An 18,707-nucleotide genomic window follows, 5' to 3' on the forward strand; every position below is an offset into this window, starting at 1 on the left:
GTCACCGAGAGAGACGCAGTTGTTCACGATTGGCCTCTGGGTCTCCCTTATGCTTTCCTGCCCTTTCCCCTCATATCCAAGATTATTTAGAAAGCGAAACTGTTGGGAAACAAATTGATCATCATCACTCCTTACTGGCCTCGTCAGGTTTGGTCCCCCTTTCTCGGGCCTCACCTATTAGGCGATCCATGGACTCTGGACCCAGTGCCAGATCTATTGAAACACGTCAGGCTCTCTTCATCCCAGCCTACACACCCTCAATTTGACAGCTTGGCTGCTCTAGTTCCATCCCTAGTCAGGCTTCATGATTTCTCACCTTCTGTGACTCATATTCTTACATCTTCTCATAAACCCTCCACTAGAAAGCTATACACTAGCAAATGGAGAAGGTTTTCTATCTGGGCTGAGCAAAGGAATGTTAACCCTTATACTGCATCTATACATCTTCTCATAAACCCTCCACTAGAAAGTTATACACTAGCAAATGGAGGTGGTTTTCTATCTGGGCTGAGGAAAGGAATGTTGACCCTTATACTGCATCTATTCCGGTGGTATTGGAATTCTTGTCTGAACTTTTTCACCAGGGCTTTTCACTGCTGCTGCCACAGTTAGGGCTCAGCTGGCAGCAATTTCAAATTTCCATTTGGGTCAACAGGATTCCAGTCTGATGTCACATAGGTTATGCAAGACCTTCCTTAAACGTGCCACTTTGTTGAGACCTCCCTTTCAGGAACCGGTTGCTTCATGGGATTTGAATTTTGTTCTATCCAAATTAACGTCTCCACCCTTTGAGCTAGCCCATTCTTCTCCTTTGGAATTCCTGTCTTGGAAGACATTGTTTCTGGTGGCAATCACATCAGCTAGAAGAGTTTCAGAGTTACAAGCACCATCTATCAACCCCCCATATTTGATATTTCACAAAGATAGAGTGTCTCTCTGTACTAATCCATCCTTTGTTCCCAAGGTGTGCTCCCATAACAACTTGAACCAATCTATAGAGCTTCCGGTGTTCTTCCCTAATCATTCCAACGCAGCAGAATACAGATTTCATCAGTTGGACGTTCACAGACAATTACGGTTTTATTTACACTGGACCAAGGAATTCAGGAAGTCAGACCAATTATTTGTTTCCTTCTCTGACTCAAGATTAGGTCTCCCAGTTTCCAAAGTGACCCTCTCTATTTGGATCTCCAGTTGTACAGCTTACATTTACTCTCCTGATGGTAAGCCTTTACCTTTCAAAATTAAGGCTCATTCCACAAGATCTCAGTCTACTTCTGCAGCCTTTTAAGCCAAGGTCCCAATTGATAATATCTGTGCAGCAGCAACATGGGCTACCCCTCACACATTTATTACTCATTACAAATTGGATTTGACCTCTAGGGGCAGAGCATCCTTTGGTTCCACGGTACTCAGGAGTATTTTTCCGTGAGCCTCCCAAGAATAAGGTGCTAGGGACGCTGTCCCATATGTAAGAATGAAGGCGAGATAGGACTACAGAACATAAAGAAGTTATGTACTCACCATAACGTTCCATGTTTGTAGTCCATCTCGCTCTTCATTCTTACGAACCCACCCTCCTACCCCCATCCTGGAAGGATCTGGAGACAGAAAAAATTTTATTAAGTGGAGACCTTTTATTAATGGGTTCTTTCTGCATAGTTTTTGTTTTGTCTGTCTTAGTTAGCAGCAAACAAGATCTGGGGAATTGTACTGATGCACCATGGGATACCTACCTAGCCACGAGCCAACTAGAAGACTTTGAGCTTGCCAAAAGTCCGAGTCGGCTCCGAACCTATATATAAGAATGAAGGGCTTGATGGACTACAAACATGAAACGTTATGGTGAGTACATAACTTCTTTTTATTTATATTTGTATTTAATGTTTCCCTGTCTGTATATTTTATTGATGTGGTACTTGGGCTCTTGCATGCAAATAAACCTAAAGATGAATTTACATTCCACCACAGTCGGAGTTTTTAAGCAACAGAATCACACAAAGGCAAGTGTGGAGTAGCTAGATCATTTTGATAAATGCATGATGCACAATGCTCTACTTTACTTGCTGGATTTCTTTCAACTTATTTCTGCTGCTTTGGCCTTCTAGCAGTTGTTGTATAGACTGTTCTAAAACCATAAAGAATTTGTAATGGGAGAGTCACCTTCCACCACTATAACAAGTTTTCACTTATACAACCTCAAACGGGTGCTTGGCTGTAAGATCTTGTCTCAGGAAGGTCCTGGTCATGAGTAGATGCCATTGAAAATTTTCCAGCTATTTCTTTTATTTGTAACTTGCTGCAGGTAACAGATCTTCTGGTAAGGTGATGGTTTGGTCTTCAGGCAGACAGTATATGTCTTTATTACAGTATACATTATTTCTTGTTGGCACCTGTAAATACACCATTTTGTAACCATTGATGCATTCCCTGTCTACCAGTGCTGAAGTAAGAAAAGCGCTTTCTCTTCTCTCAACTCAAAAGGGCAGTTAACTATTTCTACATTTTTTAGGCATCTTTTTTGCCTTTTGCAGGCAATGCTAAATCGCATATGAAAAACATTACACTAAGATCCCAGGTACCTTCTGTCCCTGTTAGCACAAAATACAATCCAACAGATAAAAACAAGTTCAACCACCACAGCCGATATGTGTAAAACTTTAATAGGAAAACAATAAAAAAAAAAAAACAAAAGTTAAACTTTTTTTTTTTTTTTTTATTGTTTTTCTAATAAAGTTTTATACGTGTCAGCCGTGGTGATCGAGGTTGTTTTTACCTGTTGGCACCTTCAGTCCCTGTGTACTAACCCCCCTCCCTTTCTGAACACTCGTGGATGCCCTGTCTGTTATGAAATACCTGTATAAAGGACATATGTCATGTTCATTTGATTTTTGTTTTTGATTATCATTATTTTCCTCTCACACTAGCAGTGACACTGAGACGTGATCAGTCTCCACTCCCAAATTTCATAAAATTAAATCTTTTCATTTTTTTGTCTAATTGCTTGGTAGAAAATCAATGTCCCATAAATGGCACTAAGTGGGGGAAGGGCTGCTTAATTCAAAGTTTTATATTATATAATACTAGGTGCGGCCAAGCGTTACTTTCAGCCCACATTAGACTGTACAGCTGTGGAAGTTATTACCTTTCAGCGTTAGTATCTTTCAAGTTGATTTGAAATCCTAATGTTTCTGGTATGTGCTATTGAGGTTACTGCATAGAAATTGATTTGAAATGAAAAGTCTGGTGAACACAGATAAAAAAGTATTCCATATAATTTGACAAGCAGTGGTTATCCGTAGTTTATTCTCATGTTTGCTTTCCTATTAATTATATATAATGTATTATTTATATGTGAACCTAACAAAGTTTTAAACAAGGAGTGGCTAGTCTAGAGTGCTGGTGCTGTAATTAGTTTTTAAAGTTGCTGGATTATGAGTCATATTTTGTTTTCTTTTTAACATAGTTCTCACTCTGTCTGTCAGCATGGCTCAAATGAATGTTTAAAATTTCAGAAGGGTAGGTACTGGCTGTATTATATTATATCTTGGTTTTGCATTAGGTCTATCTAATCTAATGAATATTTGTAAGGAGAATACATGAAGCACATTGGTAGATGTAAAATTCTGGATAAAACCTCTTTGTGATTTCTTTTGTTGTCTTTTTACTTATTTTCCAGGAAGTAGGAACTTAAGGAAATTAAGTTAATATGCATTTTTTTATATTTTTTGATATATGCGTAAAATTTATTGCATTTTAACTGACTGATCCTTTTATTTTAGGCCCTGTTGCCTTAATGGCGAGCGGTGGCGTTGGAGGCATGTGTCTGTGGCTTGCTATATACCCCATTGACTGCGTAAAGTCTCGAATTCAAGTCCATTCCATGATGGGAAAGCAACATGGCTTCCTCCGAACATTCATCCACATCATGAGGCAAGAAGGTAGGAGCGTAGATGCTAAGCTTAAAATTTTCATTGTAATGTGGCTAACAACTTTCACTCGATCGCAGTCACAGGTTATTACATGTCTCAAAATTTACAACATCCTTTTAATGTTGTCAGCAGGGCTTCTAGTTTACAGGCATGCAAAAGTGAAGTATACAACCGCAGCATGCTATTTTGGGTCTGCTGTTTCATAGGTGTGTACTAGGCTAATGGTCCTGGAGCTTTTACAAGCCTAGCCCACAGAAGTGCCCTGGCATCATGCCGCCCGATGTTAGTTCCTAGTGCCTTTATCAAGTAGAGCCACTGGAGTGATCCCCGGGGTGAACTTTCTATTACCCATCCACTCATCAAGATTTCTCTTGAAGAGGGACAGCGAGGTGCTCTGCTTGACCTGTATGGGAAGTCTATTCCAGAGCATGGTCAGTCTCTGGGTGAGGAATCTATCCCTCCAGCATGTTCTGTTGATTGTGGTAATGAGGTTGAGGTTTCTGGAGCGTGTACTGCAGAGGGACTGGGATTTCTTTAGATGTAGCATTTCTAACAGAGTTGGGTCAGACATGGCTTTGTAAGTCAAGCAGATTGCCTCTAAGTAGGCGATATGAGACATGGAATAGCTGGAGTCTTTTGAGCCTGTCCATGTAGGACATGTGTTTAATGCCCAGGATCCCCTTCGTGAGATAATTCTGTGGCTCTCCAGCTGTTGCAGGTGTCTAGTGAGGTACATGCCAAATGGGGCATTATACTCTGTGATTGGTCTAATGAGGGAAGAGTAGAGAGAGAAGATGACCTCTTTCTTCCTGGATGCAAAACCCTTGGTAATGAGATGTGCCACATAGAAGGACTTTCTGACCACAGTGGAAATGTGGTGGTCGAAGGAGAGATTGCTGTCAACCTGCATCCCCAGATCTCTTGTAACGCCTTCAGTGTTCACTGGGCTCCCATCGATGTGGTAATTAGTGGGAGCTGAGTTTTTACTAAAGGGGATGATGCATTTTTGACATTAAGCTTAAGGCCATGGTTTCGACACCAGTCATTGGTCTCAGTGAGGCCTTTCTGTAGGATGTCTGCATCACTTGGGGAGTTAATAATGGCTCCCAGCTTGCAGTTGTCTGCAAACTTGATCAGCCGGAGTCCCTTTGTGTTGGCCTGGACGTCTGAGAAGTAGATGCCGAAGAGGAGAGGACCCAGGACCAATCCCTGTGGGACTCCACTCGTGACTGGTTGACAGTCTGATTTGGAGTCTGCCACTTTCCCACTGTGTATTCTATCAGTGAACCAGTTTGCAACCCACCTAGTGATCTAGGGGTTGATGCCTAGTTTGGTGAGTTTGTCAATAATTCCCGAGTGAGGAATGGTGTCAAAGGCCTTGGCCAGATCGAGGTAGGCTGTTATGCACTGCCTTACCTTCATCCACAGCCCTGGTGACTGACTGAAAGAAGTCAACCAGTTTGAGCAGGCATGATCTCCCTTTCACAAAGCCAAATTGCATGGTATCTAGGGTTTGGAGATTTCCTATATCTTTGTTAATCAGGTCCATGATGATGCACTCCATAGCTTTACATAGCAGACTTATCAGGCTAATGGGGCGATAATTCCCAGGGTCTGTAGTTGCTCCCCCTTTATGGAGAGGGATGACTGTAGCAGTGCGCCATTCGGTGGGGACAAAGCTTGAGGAGAGGCTGTGACTGAACAGGGCATACAGATGTGGTGCCAGTTCGCTTTGTAGTTCAGGTAGGACACAGGCAGGGATATATTATCGGGTCCCGTGGAAGCTGTATTCTTGGCGCTGGACAATGCAGCTTTAACCTGTGCTGCAGTAATGCTGGATGCCTGGCATTGGTCTGGTACTGTGATTGGTCCTTTGGGGGGGGGGTAAAGTTGGCACTGAATCTGTCAGCCAGTATGTTGGCAATGCCTGTTGGCTCAGTATGGGAGGTACCATTGTGCAGTAACTCAGAGCAAATCTGGGTATTGCCGTGGAGGTTCTTTATAGCTATAGAAGGCTTTGTGATTATTTTTAGTGTCTTTCAGTCTGAGGTTTGCCGTCTATCTCCTGATGACGTTTGTAATCAGTGTTGCTGTACAGATTCTAGGGTCTTCCTGCCATGCAGAAGCTTGCAACAGGCCCAATTTCCATAGTCTTTATATCATTCCTAGCCGATAAACATCTGAGGACCAACGTCTGGATATTGGGATATAAGTGGGGCTTCTGACTCTATCTTCAGCTTTCTAGCCATGCAGTCCAGTGCACTACTGTGTTTTATCAGACACTCTGTCTGTCTGCTGATTTTCTCCAGAGTTTCTTATAATCTCCTTTCAGGTAAGTACATCATTGGGCAGATTTACTTCTGATTAATGTTTAAAACTTGCAATCCACACATAGTCATCAGACCTGGCTCCTTCCACTACTTCTCATATCCCAGCTTTGGCCAGTACCTTGCCCAAGAAATGCAGAGACAGGGCATTAAGGGAAAAGGATTCAGCAGATGACTGGGATTCTTATGCGTCCATGTGCAAGTTGACTGACTTGGGCAAGGCGTTTTTGCATCCCCATGATGTTCATCGTGCATACAGCTGCAGTCATAACAGATGGGTTCTCCTGCCGTCAGGCGGGTCCTCGGTCGGCCGAATTCCAAAGTCTAGGTCCGGCGTCGGTTGTCGTCGCTTCTTCCCTGACGTCAGTGCGACAGGGGTATAAAAGAACCAGCCGACGCCATTTTCTCCAGTCTTTCTTGCCGCGCGGTGCCCGAAGCAGAAGCAGTTCGCAAGTGCCGGTCGGCCAGCTCCTGAAATTACGAAAAATTTTGCAACCGAAGTCTTCTTGAAAGCTAAGTACCCCATTGGGGAAACTTTTCTTGCCTCAGACCGATGTCAGACAAAGTTAATAATTGTATTTCATGTGGGAAGCAAATACCGCATAAGGATTTCCATTCCCTCTGTATTCCTTGGTTAGGCCCAGACCACGACGTCTCGGTCTGTCGCTTTTGTGCTACCTTCAACAAACGCACTATTAAGCGTCGGGCGGAGTTCGCCCAGCATTATTTTGGCAAAAAATTTAACTATATTATGTCGTCGGATACTCCGACCCCAGTTTTGGCTAAAAAACGCAACGACGAGGACCGACACACGAGGTCCGCGGCCTCTACCGACACCACGCCAAAGCCAACTCCACGTGGTCCGGTTCTCAGCGAGGCGCCTACGCAGCCCCTGACTACCGACGACACTACATTGGCAGTGTCTCCTGTGCCCGAGGTCGCAGGCTCCTCGGCCCACACCCCGACTACAGATACCGAAGCCACTCTTGGCGGTGAATCTCAAAATGTGGACAGGTCTACCTCCTCTCAAGGTGTCTTCAGACCTTCCTCTTCTTTTTCCATCAAGGCTTACACTAAGTCTAAAGCAGCCATGCAGTAGCTACACAGGGCCCATCTTCAGGCCCCATGCCTAAAAAACAGATGCTTAAAATGGCTGAGAATTTGATTACTCTTATCAGGGGTTCTCAACCCCCCCCCCCGGACAAAAGGCCCAGAGTGGAGGAAGAATCCCCCTCCTCTGATCAGGGCTCCATTATTTCAGAGCACTCTGATGAACAGGAACATTCTTACTCCCCTTTTGAAGATTCTGATGCTGAGGAGTCCATCCCCTCTGTCTCCCCCCCAGAGGATTACTCATTTGGGGAAACTTTGCATACCTTAAGGGAACACTTCCACTGGGAAGGCCAAGATTATTCAGATTCCAAGAAAAGGCTTAGGGAATTTCTCTTGCTACCTCAGCACAGGCCTCTAGCTATACCTCCTGTCTTGGACATACTAGATGATGTGTACTCGGAGGCCTGCCTTAACCCGGATTCTCTACCTCCAGCTCCAGTCAAGCCTGACAGGTACTACAGGGTTCCTGACTCACATCAATTTCTATACAAAAGCCATGCTGCTGACCCAGAAACTATCTCACAGGGACCCAAGGGAATTAAGGCCTCCACTGCAAAAAATCCATTACCTTCCGAGAGAGATTCCAGATCGTTAGAAAGGTGGGGAAAAAAGGTATATACCTCGGGTAACCATGAGGGCATTAAACTGTCAGTTCCATATGCTAAAGTACCAACAGTTTTTGTTATCACAATTGAGAAGTAAAATGTCACAACCTGAACAACCAGACTTGAAGGAGTTGCAGGATTTGATGCATAGTGCAGAACAAGTGGGTAAACATACCTTACAATGTGGTTTTGATGCTCTAGAAGCCTCATGTAGAGCTGCTGTTACAGGATCAGTGATACGTAGGCATGCCTGGCTCAAGGAACAAACCTTACCAGATCATGTCAAAGCTAAATTACTAGATGCCCCTCTACAAAAGGATGTATTATTTGGTGCTAATGCTGAGGAGGTATTAAAATGGAGGAAAAGGCTAAATCAATGCAAACAGTGAAAGATTTTCTACAGGTACAACCCCCACGTTTCAGTAGAAATTGGCCTTCCAAAAATTGGTCCTTTCCAGCCACGGACAAACCCCAAAGAGGTAGATACAGGCGCCCGAGGGGCAGAGGGCAATCCCAAGGATCGTTTAGAGGCAGACAATGGCAAGCTCCTACGCAAAGAGGTGGTGAGGATAACTCGCAACCATTCAGAAAGCAAGTCCAATGACTTTCCCCTTTGCATGCCAAGCAAGACTCAAATGGCAGCACCATTAGGCGGAAAACTGGCATTATTTTCAAAAAATTGGCATATTGTCACCAAAGACAAATGGATCCTGGACATTATAAACAGAGGCTACAGATTCCATTTTCACACCCTTCCAAAAATGAGAGGCATGCCAAACCTGCCACACAATCAAAGGGCAGAGGCACAAAGACTAATTTCAGATCTCATAGACATGAAAGCTATTCAAGAGGTACCTACGCATACGAACAAGGTCAAGGTTTTTATTCCAGACTATTCCTGGTACCAAGGAAGGGAAAAGATTGGAGACCTATTTTGGACCTATCCATCCTAAACACATTTCTACTCGTACCAAAATTCAAGATGCTCACTCTACAGCAGCTTCTTCCCATGCTGGGCAAGGAGTCTTGGCTGGTAACATTGGACCTCAAGGAGGCATACCTGCATGTCCCAATCAGACAAAATTGCAGAAGATACCTCAGATTTCTTGCAGGTTCAACCCATTATCAATTCTCTGCATTGCCCTTTGGCTTATCTACTGCGCCCAGAGTATTCACGAAATGCCTGGCATCAGTAATTGCCTACTGCAGAATTCAAGGGATACAAATATACCCCTATTTGGACGACTGCCTGATCCAAGCGGACAGCAAGCACATTCTTCTGAAACATCTGGCTTATGTAATAATGTTGTTGAATTCTCTGGGATACACAGTCAACAAAAAGAAATCAAGGCTATTACCCTCTCGGAAAATAATTTTCCTGGGTGCCAACTTGGACACAAACACCCAGATGGCCTACCTCACGCCAGAGAAGCAGGGGCAACTAACTCAATACTTCAGAACACTAGCAAATTGCACCAGGCTGACTGCAAGGAAAATCCTGCAGGCTCTGGGATTCATGGCATCTTGCATCTTACTAATCCCATGTGCAAAGCTGCATATGAGGAAACTTCAATGGTACCTGAAAAACCTATGGTCTCAACACAGCCACAGCCTGGAAACAATAATACCACTAATTCCATGTCTTCAAAAGGAATTTCTGTGGTGGGCTCAAGCATGCCAAGCAAACAAAGGTCTCCCATTCAACAAGCCTCAAGCAAATCAAGTCATCACAACAGACGCCTCGGATTACGCCTGGGGGGCGCACATGACAGATCGGTGCATTCAGGGCAAATGGTCCCAAAAAGAAAAGCACCTTCACATCAATCAAAAGGAAATGCTAGCAGTAATAAATGCTATTATAGCTTTCAAAGACCTTCTGCATCCAGGTCAACTATTGATAAGGACAGACAACACGACAGTAATGTGGTACATAAACAAACAGGGAGCAACCCATTCATACCCCCTATGCAGACTGGCCATGTCACTTTGGAACATGGCTCTGGAATTACAAATCGAGCTTCAAGCACAGTACCTGCCAGGCAAGGAAAACACTAGCTGACAACCTAAGCAGAAATGTGACAGATCCACACGAATGGAAGTTGCATCCTCAAGTTTTTACAGAAATAATTCAAGCATGGGGAAGGCCAGACATAGATCTCTTTGCCTCCCACAAAAATCACCAATTGACAAAATTCTGCTCAAGGACTTTTCATCCAAAGGCCTGGAAAGTGGACGGTCTCTTTCAGTTGGACAAAAATGACAGTTTATGCCTTTCCACCTCTTCCTCTGCTGCCCAAAGTTCTATTAAAAACCAGAGCAGACAGACCAAAGATGATTCTCATTGCTCCAGACTGGCCAAGACAACACTGGTACCCACTCCTGAGGAGCCTGACTCATTCCCCACCATGGACCTTACCTCTAATGCCTCTTCTTCTGACTCAGCACAGCTTCAAAACTCTTCACAGTCAGCTGAAAACACTCAATCTGGCCGCATGGAAGATTCCTTAACATCACAACAGACCCTACTCTCCAAGGAGGTGCAGGATGTCATTTTGGAGGCCAGAAGGCCGTCTACTAGAAAAGCCTACGCCGCAAAATGGAAGCGGTTTTGTGCCTGGAATGAGAAAAAGGGCCAGAATCCTGGAAAACTGAATTTACCTCAAATACTACAGTATTTAGCTGAGCTGCTAAGCAGTGGGCTTTCATTCTCCTCCATCAAAATCCATGCCTCAGCCATTTCTGCAGAATACAACACTGATCCACCTTTATTCTCTCACCCCCCCCTTAAGACAGTTCCTCAGAGGGGCTAAGAATATAAAACCCCCAAGGAAACAGCCAATACCTGCTTGGGACCTCAATTTCATACTAGAAAAGCTGACCTTGCCTCCTTTTGAGCCAGCTGCCTCAACAGATTTGCAATATTTGTCATGGAAAACAGCTTTCCTTCTGGCTATTACTTCAGCTCGTAGGGTTTCGGAACTACAAGCCCTCATGGCTGTGCAGCCTTTTATCATCTTCCATCAGGACAGAGTTTCCTTACGAACCAACCCGTCCTTTATGCCAAAAGTGGTATCCAGGGTAGCTTTGAATCAGGCTATACACTTACCTACCTTTTATCCTAATCCTCAAAACAAAGGGGAGAGATTATTACATTCCTTGGACATCCACAGACAACTGCGTTATTATTTGGACAGAACAAAGCCTTTCAGAAAATCAGAACAGCTCTTTGTGTCCTATGCTATAGGAGCTCAAGGGAAGCCTATTTCCAAACAGACAATCTCAAAATGGATAGCCCACTGCATACGCTTTTGTTACTCTTTTCATGGCAAAACTGTACCTGCAGGCATCAGATCTCACTCCACAAGGGCCACATCTACCTCTGCAGCTTTCCTCAGAGGCGTTCATACCAAAGATATTTTGGAAGCAGCCACTTGGAGTTCTGTGCATACCTTCTCCAAGCACTACCACCTACCATTATACTCCAAAACTAGAGCAGGCTTTGCCACTGCAGTCTTGCAGGGCATCCTGGCTCCTCCTAGTTCCAACTAGTGCCTACCACCCCTTTCTTAGCTTTGGGATTCTACCCATCTGTTATGACTGCAGCTGTATGCACGATGAACATAGTACAGTTTTGTACCTACCATAAATGTAGATGTTCGAGTGCTAATACAGCTGCAGTCCAGGTTTCCCTCCCTCCTTCCCCTCTTGGGACAGGCCTATTGGCTAACACCTCCTCATACAACCTGATTGGGGTATTCTTTTATGGTGTATTTGCTTGCAACTAATGTATTTTGATTATATGACATTGCTTTATTACACAAATTTATGTATTGCCTTCCTTCTGGGGGCACCTGACATCTGGGGCAAGAAAATCTGAAGAAAATGGCGTCGGCTGGTTCTTTTATACCCCTGTCGCACTGACGTCAGGGAAGAAGCGACGACAACCGACGCTGGACCTAGACTTTGGAATTCGGCCGACCGAGGACCCTCCTGACGGCAGGAGAACCCATCTGTTATGACTGCAGCTGTATTAGCACTCGAACATCTACATTTATGGTAGGTACAAAACTGTACTTTCTGATGACTGATAGGTCCAGGGGATCCAAAAAAAAAAAAGAACTACAGAAAGAATGGATACCCCGAATGGATCGGTGCTCCAGTGCCTTCAAACACCTCAGTACAAGAGTACAGATCAAAGTAGAGGTCTAAAAAATAAAAACGTATTATTGTCTTACAAAGACTCACGTTACACTGTTCAGCACATACAAACTCATAGCACTTCATATACATGCACCTTCATCCCAGCTGCCATCGGGACTTCCTCTGAACAAAGAAAACGCAAATCCTTTATAAAATAAATTAGTTCACATGATATAGATGAACCAATCGTAAAGAAACTTCGTACTTAGTAAAAAGCTAATACAAAATATTTATACGTAGAGAAGCAAGTCGAAGTGATGTACTATATTCTATTATATTGTATTGTATTGTATTGTAATCTGAAGTAGTTTTCTTCATTTGATCTTCAACCTGTGGGAATACAGATTCATGTCGGATCTGAGCAGGCAAAGATTAGCATCAGCTCCGAGCGCCAGACTCCTCCCCTTACCCATAATCCACCTCCCTTGCCTTCCATCCCCAGATCTTATTTGCCGTGATTTGTGAAAGCATCGTGTCTCTGAAGCTCCAGTTAGCTGTATATTTTTTGGGTGTTGTAAGTTTATAATTTTTGTTTTATTAGCTTTTTTAGCTTAGTGTAGGTACCTTTTCTCTCCTCCCATTGCTTTGGCATCGTGTGTAGGCTTGTAGTAGTTGTTAGATAGTGTAGTTTGTCTCTGTGTGGCCCCCCCCCTTTTCTAGTCAGTTAGTGTGTGGTGAGTGGGTGTGTGCTAAACTTTAAGTGGGAAGCTTTTCTTTCCTTTCTTTCTAGGATTTGGCTGAAAAGCTTATTTTTAAGCGCTGCACGGAGTGTGGCCGTAAGCTCTCCCCAGCAGATGGCCACACTCTGTGCGTACTGTGTTTAGGTGTGGTCCACCTTAATGTTGACTGTGCCATATGTGCGGGGTTCAACTCCCGGGCATTGAAAGACAGAAAGGCCAAGTTGGCTCTCAAGGGGCTTATTCCTGCCACTGATCCTCCCTCCTCATCCTCGACTTCAGCCTCAGCGGCTGCCTCTCCCGCTTCTCTGCATCTGGCCTCCCCTCCCTCCCAGGCTGGGACTCAAACTCCCGCTTTTAAACCCGTGGTAGCAGAGCAGAGGGAGGGGTAGAGAGTGGGAGAGAGAGTTGAGACAAAGAGAAGAGGAAGAGGTCTCTGGACATCGCGCCACCCAGTAAATCTGCTCGGATCCGTGACTCGCCCCGCTCTGATCTCATAGGTTCTCCCCGGAGCCGGAGGAGGCACGTTCAGTCTCCCAGGCCTCAGCTCCTCAACCAGCCAGGTCGGAGTCCATGGCCTCTTCTCTGGCAACCAGTCTCTCTCAGAAATGTATCTGGATAAGATGATGAGGCATTTTATCCGTACACAGATCCAGATGGGATTCTTGCCAGCCCCCCCCCCCCTCAGGAGGGGGTAGCTCGCTTCCCTTTTTTCAGCCTATTACTCCTTCCCCGATCCGACCTTCGGCTTCGGAGTTCTCGGATCCAAGGTTGGCCTTGGTTGGGGCATCGGCGCCGACGGTCCATGCGTCCGCTATGCCGGCAGCTGCCTGGAGCATCTCTGATCCGACCAGTTCGGATCCGAGCCGCTCTCGGAGCTGGAGCCTGGGGGTCGGATCCGAGGAAGTGGAACCTTTACCATCGGCTCAGATGTTGTCAGTCCAGGTTTCCTCTCTCGCTCTGACCATTTCGGGTCCGGTTCCATTTCTCGCATCGGACCCGGGGAGACCGGCCTCCTCATTGGCTTCTCAGGAGGTCCGCTCTCCTTCAGCATTCGATGTGGTAGTCCCCGTCGTCTTACCAGATGGACAGCCCATGACCGAAGGGCTCCAGACGGTTCCTCCAGAGGAACAGATGGCTTGCGAGCACCCCCCGGAGAGCCCCATGGGAGATGTGCCTCGCAAGCATACGTGTAAAAGGAGGCATTTGGACCCCCCTGAGTCCCTGAGGACACAGACTTAGATGAGAGGGAGGGCTCCCCAAGGTCACCTCCCGACGATGTCTCCTTTGGAGACATCATGGAGATCCTGCGCCAGCTGGGAGGTTGGTCTGCCCCTAAGCTCTCCTCTGATGAGTCTGTGTTTCTGGAGGCCTTCGCCCATCCCCCCAACCCCCCATGGATCCCTTTGTGGATTTGATCACCTCGCAGATGTGGAAGGAACCTGATGCCATGAAGCTGATCCCCAAGCTCCCCGATAAGGTTTTGAGTCCCCCTACAGACAGGCCTTCCTGGAACAAGGGCTCCCCTGTGGATGCCATGGTGGTAGCAGCAGCCACTAAGAGGGAACTATCTCAGGAAAGTTCCTTGGTTCACCCTCCTGATCGAGAGTCTCAGATGATGGATTGGCTAGGGAAGCGGGTGTATGCTTCAGCTACCTTGTCAATAAGGGCGCTGAACTACTTGGCCCATGTTACTAGACTCCAACGCGACCTGGTGAAGGAGCTGGAGGAGTCTCCACCCAAGTCCATGTTGCAGGAGGACAAGGTTTTGTTCTCTGCGAAAATGGCCACTTTGAGAGCAGTATCGAACACGTCCATGCGACTCCTCTCCCATGCAATGGAAGGAGCAGCTAGGGTGGCTGGGTCCAGTGTGTCCATGAGGCGTAACGCCTTGCTCAGATTGTGCCAATTTACCGAACCCTTTAAGGCATCCTTTGCCAATGCCCCTTATGACAGCTCGACTCTGTTCAGTAAGACCGTCAAGGAGACGCTAGTCCAGAATGAGAAGGATGGGAAGACACTGTCTGCCGTCTGGATCCGCTTCTCTCACCCTCAAAGGTCCTTTTCCCGTAACTAGAGAGGGAAAAAGAAAATGTGGTTTCGAAAGTCTCAGTATTCCCGGGACACTCAGGGCTCTTCTTCCCCCAAAGGCAGAGGGGGACAGAATGGTCGCTGGCCCAGAGGCCTAGGGGTTCTGCGTAATTCCGGGTCTTGAGACCCTTTCTCAAACAGACCCGGGAAGCAACCCTGAGGGGTTGCCTGACTGCTCTACTCTGGAGGCAATCGGGGGACGATTGTCCTTGCACCCAGTGGGTTGGGAGTCCATAACTACGGACCGCTGGGTGCTGCAAATCATATCCAGGGGATGTTGTATCCCCTTCGTGGGTTCTCCAACCCTTCCCAAACACCTCCCAGACATTCCAACCACGCAAAGGGAGGCAGCAGCACAGGAAATTTCCAAGATGCTATTAAAACGAGCCATCGAAACCGTCCACCCAGATCAGTCCGGATCAGGCTTCTACTCTAGGTTCTTTTTGAAGAAAACAGGGGACTTAAGGCCCATTCTAGACCTCTCTACCCTGAACTTGTCAGTGGCCAAAGAAAAGTTCCGGATGGTCACACTACTGTCCATCATGCCGTACCTGCAAGACAGCGACTGGATGTGCTCGTTAGACCTCCAGGATGCTTACTATCACATAAAGATACACAGAAGCTCCAGGAAGTTCCTCCTCTTCCGGCTAGGGGCCAATCATTACCAGTTTCAAGCCCTACCCTTTGGTCTCACCACAGCCTCCAGGGTGTTTACCAAAGTGATGGCAGTGGTAGCGGCTCACCTGAGGCTTCAGTGGATTTGGGTCTATCCGTACCTGGACGATTGACTCCTCACTGCTCCCACCAGGCGTCTACTTTCCCAAACTAGGGACTACTTTATGACACTTGCCCTGAGTTTGGGTATCACAATCAACGCATCGAAATCTCTACTACAGCCTGTACAAGTGATAGACTACATTGGTGCCAGGATAGACACACTCTAATGCAAAATGTTCCTGACCTCGGAGAGAGTTCAAAACCTCAGGATGAATGTCTCCCTAATTTACCATTCTCATCTCCCGATAGCGGAATATGTATTGAGAGTCCTAGGCTCGATGGCGGCAACCATGACACATGCGGATTCTTCAGTGGACCTTGGCGGTTCAGTGGTCCCTATTGGATTTAACACTGACCTTTCCTATCCGCCTAAGTAAAGTGTGTCGGTCGTCCCTCATATGGTGGAGGAGCTCTCCGGACATTTTGGAGGGACGACCCTTTGTTCCAGCCCCAGCCCAAGCCACAATGACCATGGATGCCTCCCAGCTCGGGTGGAGGGGGGGGCACTTTTTGGGCAGGACAGTCCAAGGCCTGTGGTCCCCCACAGAGACCAGTTTGCATATCAATGTCCTAGAGATGAGGGTGGTCCGTCTAGCGTTGCAGGCCCTTCACGCCTTTCTTCCTCTGGGGACGATTGCTATTCAATCAGACAACACGTCGGTAGTCTGGTACATCAACAAATAGGGAGGGACCAGATCTTATCCCCTTTGTAGCGAGGCCATGAGAGTGTGGGAATGGGCGATCTCCACCAGTCACTTTCTTATTGCAACGCACATTCTGGGGCGGTCCAACATGCTAGCGGACAGGCTAAGTCAGACCATTCTGATGCTTTATGAGTAGTCGCTGAATCCGTCAGTAGTGGAACAGATCTTCAGCGAGTGCGGTCAACCTTGCTGCGATCTCTTCGCATCCCCTTCCAACGCGAAGTGCAGCAGGTTTTTTGCTCTGAACCCCCCGCCGGGGTAGTCCCTGAGAGACGCTCTAGTTCATGCTTGGCCTCCCGGTCTTCTGCATGCTTACCCCCCAGTCCCTCTCATCCCGAGGTTTCTGCAGAAAGCTTGTCGACTGGAGAGCAAGGTGATCCTCATTGCCCTTTTTGGCTTCAACAGGTATGGTTTCCCTTCCTTTGGTCTCACCTTCGGCTCCACCTTGGATCCTAGATCCCCTTCAGGATCTGATTTCACACCCATCAGGGGTGCCTCATCCGAATCTGGAAAGCTGGAAGCTCACTGCTTGGTTGCTCTGGTTCCCGTGATCGCTTGGACTCACGGACTTTCCTTCTCAGTTAAGTCTATTTTGGTAGCTGCTCATAAGTCTTCAACCAGAAAGGTTTATCGCAGCAAGTGGAAACGTTTCTCTTTTTGGGCCTCTCAGAGGAGTTTGGATCCTTTCACAGCTCCTGTTTCCGCTATCCTTGATTTCCTAGCTGATATTTTCCAGCACGGAGTAAGTTCTTCTACTGCCAAAATTCAGTTGGCTGCTATTTCTCATTTTCATGTGGGCGAGAATTCTGCATCCTTGGCATCTTCTAGACTGTGCAAGGCCTTTATTAAAGGCACGTTTTTGGTACGCCCCCCTGGTCAAAGATCCTGTTCCCCCGTGGGACCTTACTATGGTTCTTCAAGTTCTGGTCGCTCTGCCTTTCGAGCCTGCTGCTACTGTTGATCTAAAATTTCTATCGTGGAAAACAGCTTTTCTGGTCGCTATTACCTCTGCTTAGAGGGTCTTGGAACTGCAGGCCTTGTCCATAAAATTCCCGTACATGATTTTTCATAAAGATAGAATTTCCCTTCGCACCAATCCATCCTTTCTCCCTAAGGTGGCATCACTAGTCAGTATCAATCAAACTTTAAATTTGCCTGTGTTCTTTCCCAATTTTATCAACAAAATGGAATACAAATACACATGTTGCATGTTCACAGACAGTAACGATTTTATTTACACAAAACAAAAAAATTTCATAAATCTGATCAGTTGTTTGTTTTGTTCTGTAGACCCTGTTTGGGCAAACCTATTTCCAAGGTCACGATAGCTAGATGGATTTCTTCATGCATCCTGCAGGTCTACAAGGACAAAGGCATGTCTCCTCCAGGTCAGGTTAAAGCTTATTTCACCAGGTCCATGGCTACATCTGCAGCTTTCTGGTCTAGGGTATCTTTAGATGACATTTGTTTGGCAGCTACTTGGTCCTCATCTCATACGTTTATCTCCCATTATAAATTGGATTTGACATCTAGAAGGAGAGCGTCCTTTGGCTTCGCGGTGCTCAGGAATATCTTTCCATGAGGGCCACCCAGGAGTTTAGTAGTTGGGGACTCTGTCCCACAGGTTGAAGATCAAATGAAGTAAACTACTTCAGATAAAGAAGTTATGTACTCCATCTGAGTAGTTGTACTTCATTTGTCTTCAACCATCTGTCCCTCCTTCCCTCGGACCTTTGGCGCATGTTCAGCCTGTGTAAGTATAGTTCACAAGTATGTTATCAGGTCGGGTTATAGTGTAAGTTCAGCAAACTCGATCTGGGGATGGAAGGCAAGGGAGGTGGATTATGGGTAAGGGGAGGAGTCTGGAGCTCGGAGCTGATGCTAGTAATCTTTGCTGGCTCGGATCCGTATTCCCATAGGTTGAAGACAAAGAACTACAACTACTCAGATGGAACATTATGGTGAGGACATAACTTCTTTTTATATTATATTCAAGATAAATGACAATTGTTATAAAAACATAATTAACTACATCTAGACTGAAACTTAAATATTCACAGTTAAAAGAAAGGGATTCACCACGGGCCTATTTTCCTGGTGGTGAACAAATAAAAATACATAAAACTAACTGTTATGTAATCATTCATACAAAAATTGTTTTTATGTAACCCCCCCGAGACTCATTGTGCCTTAGAGCTTAAGTATCAAGGTGTACAGAAAGTAATGGATATTCTAAAAATAAGAGTACTTCATAAGCCAAGAAAGTCCTAACTCTATATCA

The 18,707-nt window shown here is 45.9% G+C and overlaps 1 protein-coding gene across 2 annotated transcripts in view; it reads left to right on the forward strand.

Moving 5' to 3' along the window:
• SLC25A15 (solute carrier family 25 member 15) overlaps nt 1-18,707 on the forward strand; it is a 423,035-nt gene that overhangs the window by 353,019 nt on the left and 51,309 nt on the right. For both annotated transcript variants that reach the window (XM_044071660.1, XM_044071659.1), the window contains exon 6: nt 3,783-3,941. In XM_044071660.1, coding sequence (XP_043927595.1) covers nt 3,783-3,941 — 159 coding nt within the window. The remainder of the gene's footprint in view (nt 1-3,782; nt 3,942-18,707) is intronic.

This window comes from Protopterus annectens, chromosome 5.part0, assembly GCF_019279795.1.
Source record: "Protopterus annectens isolate FY-2018-M chromosome 5.part0, PAN1.0, whole genome shotgun sequence".
Lineage (NCBI taxonomy): Eukaryota > Metazoa > Chordata > Ceratodontiformes > Protopteridae > Protopterus > Protopterus annectens.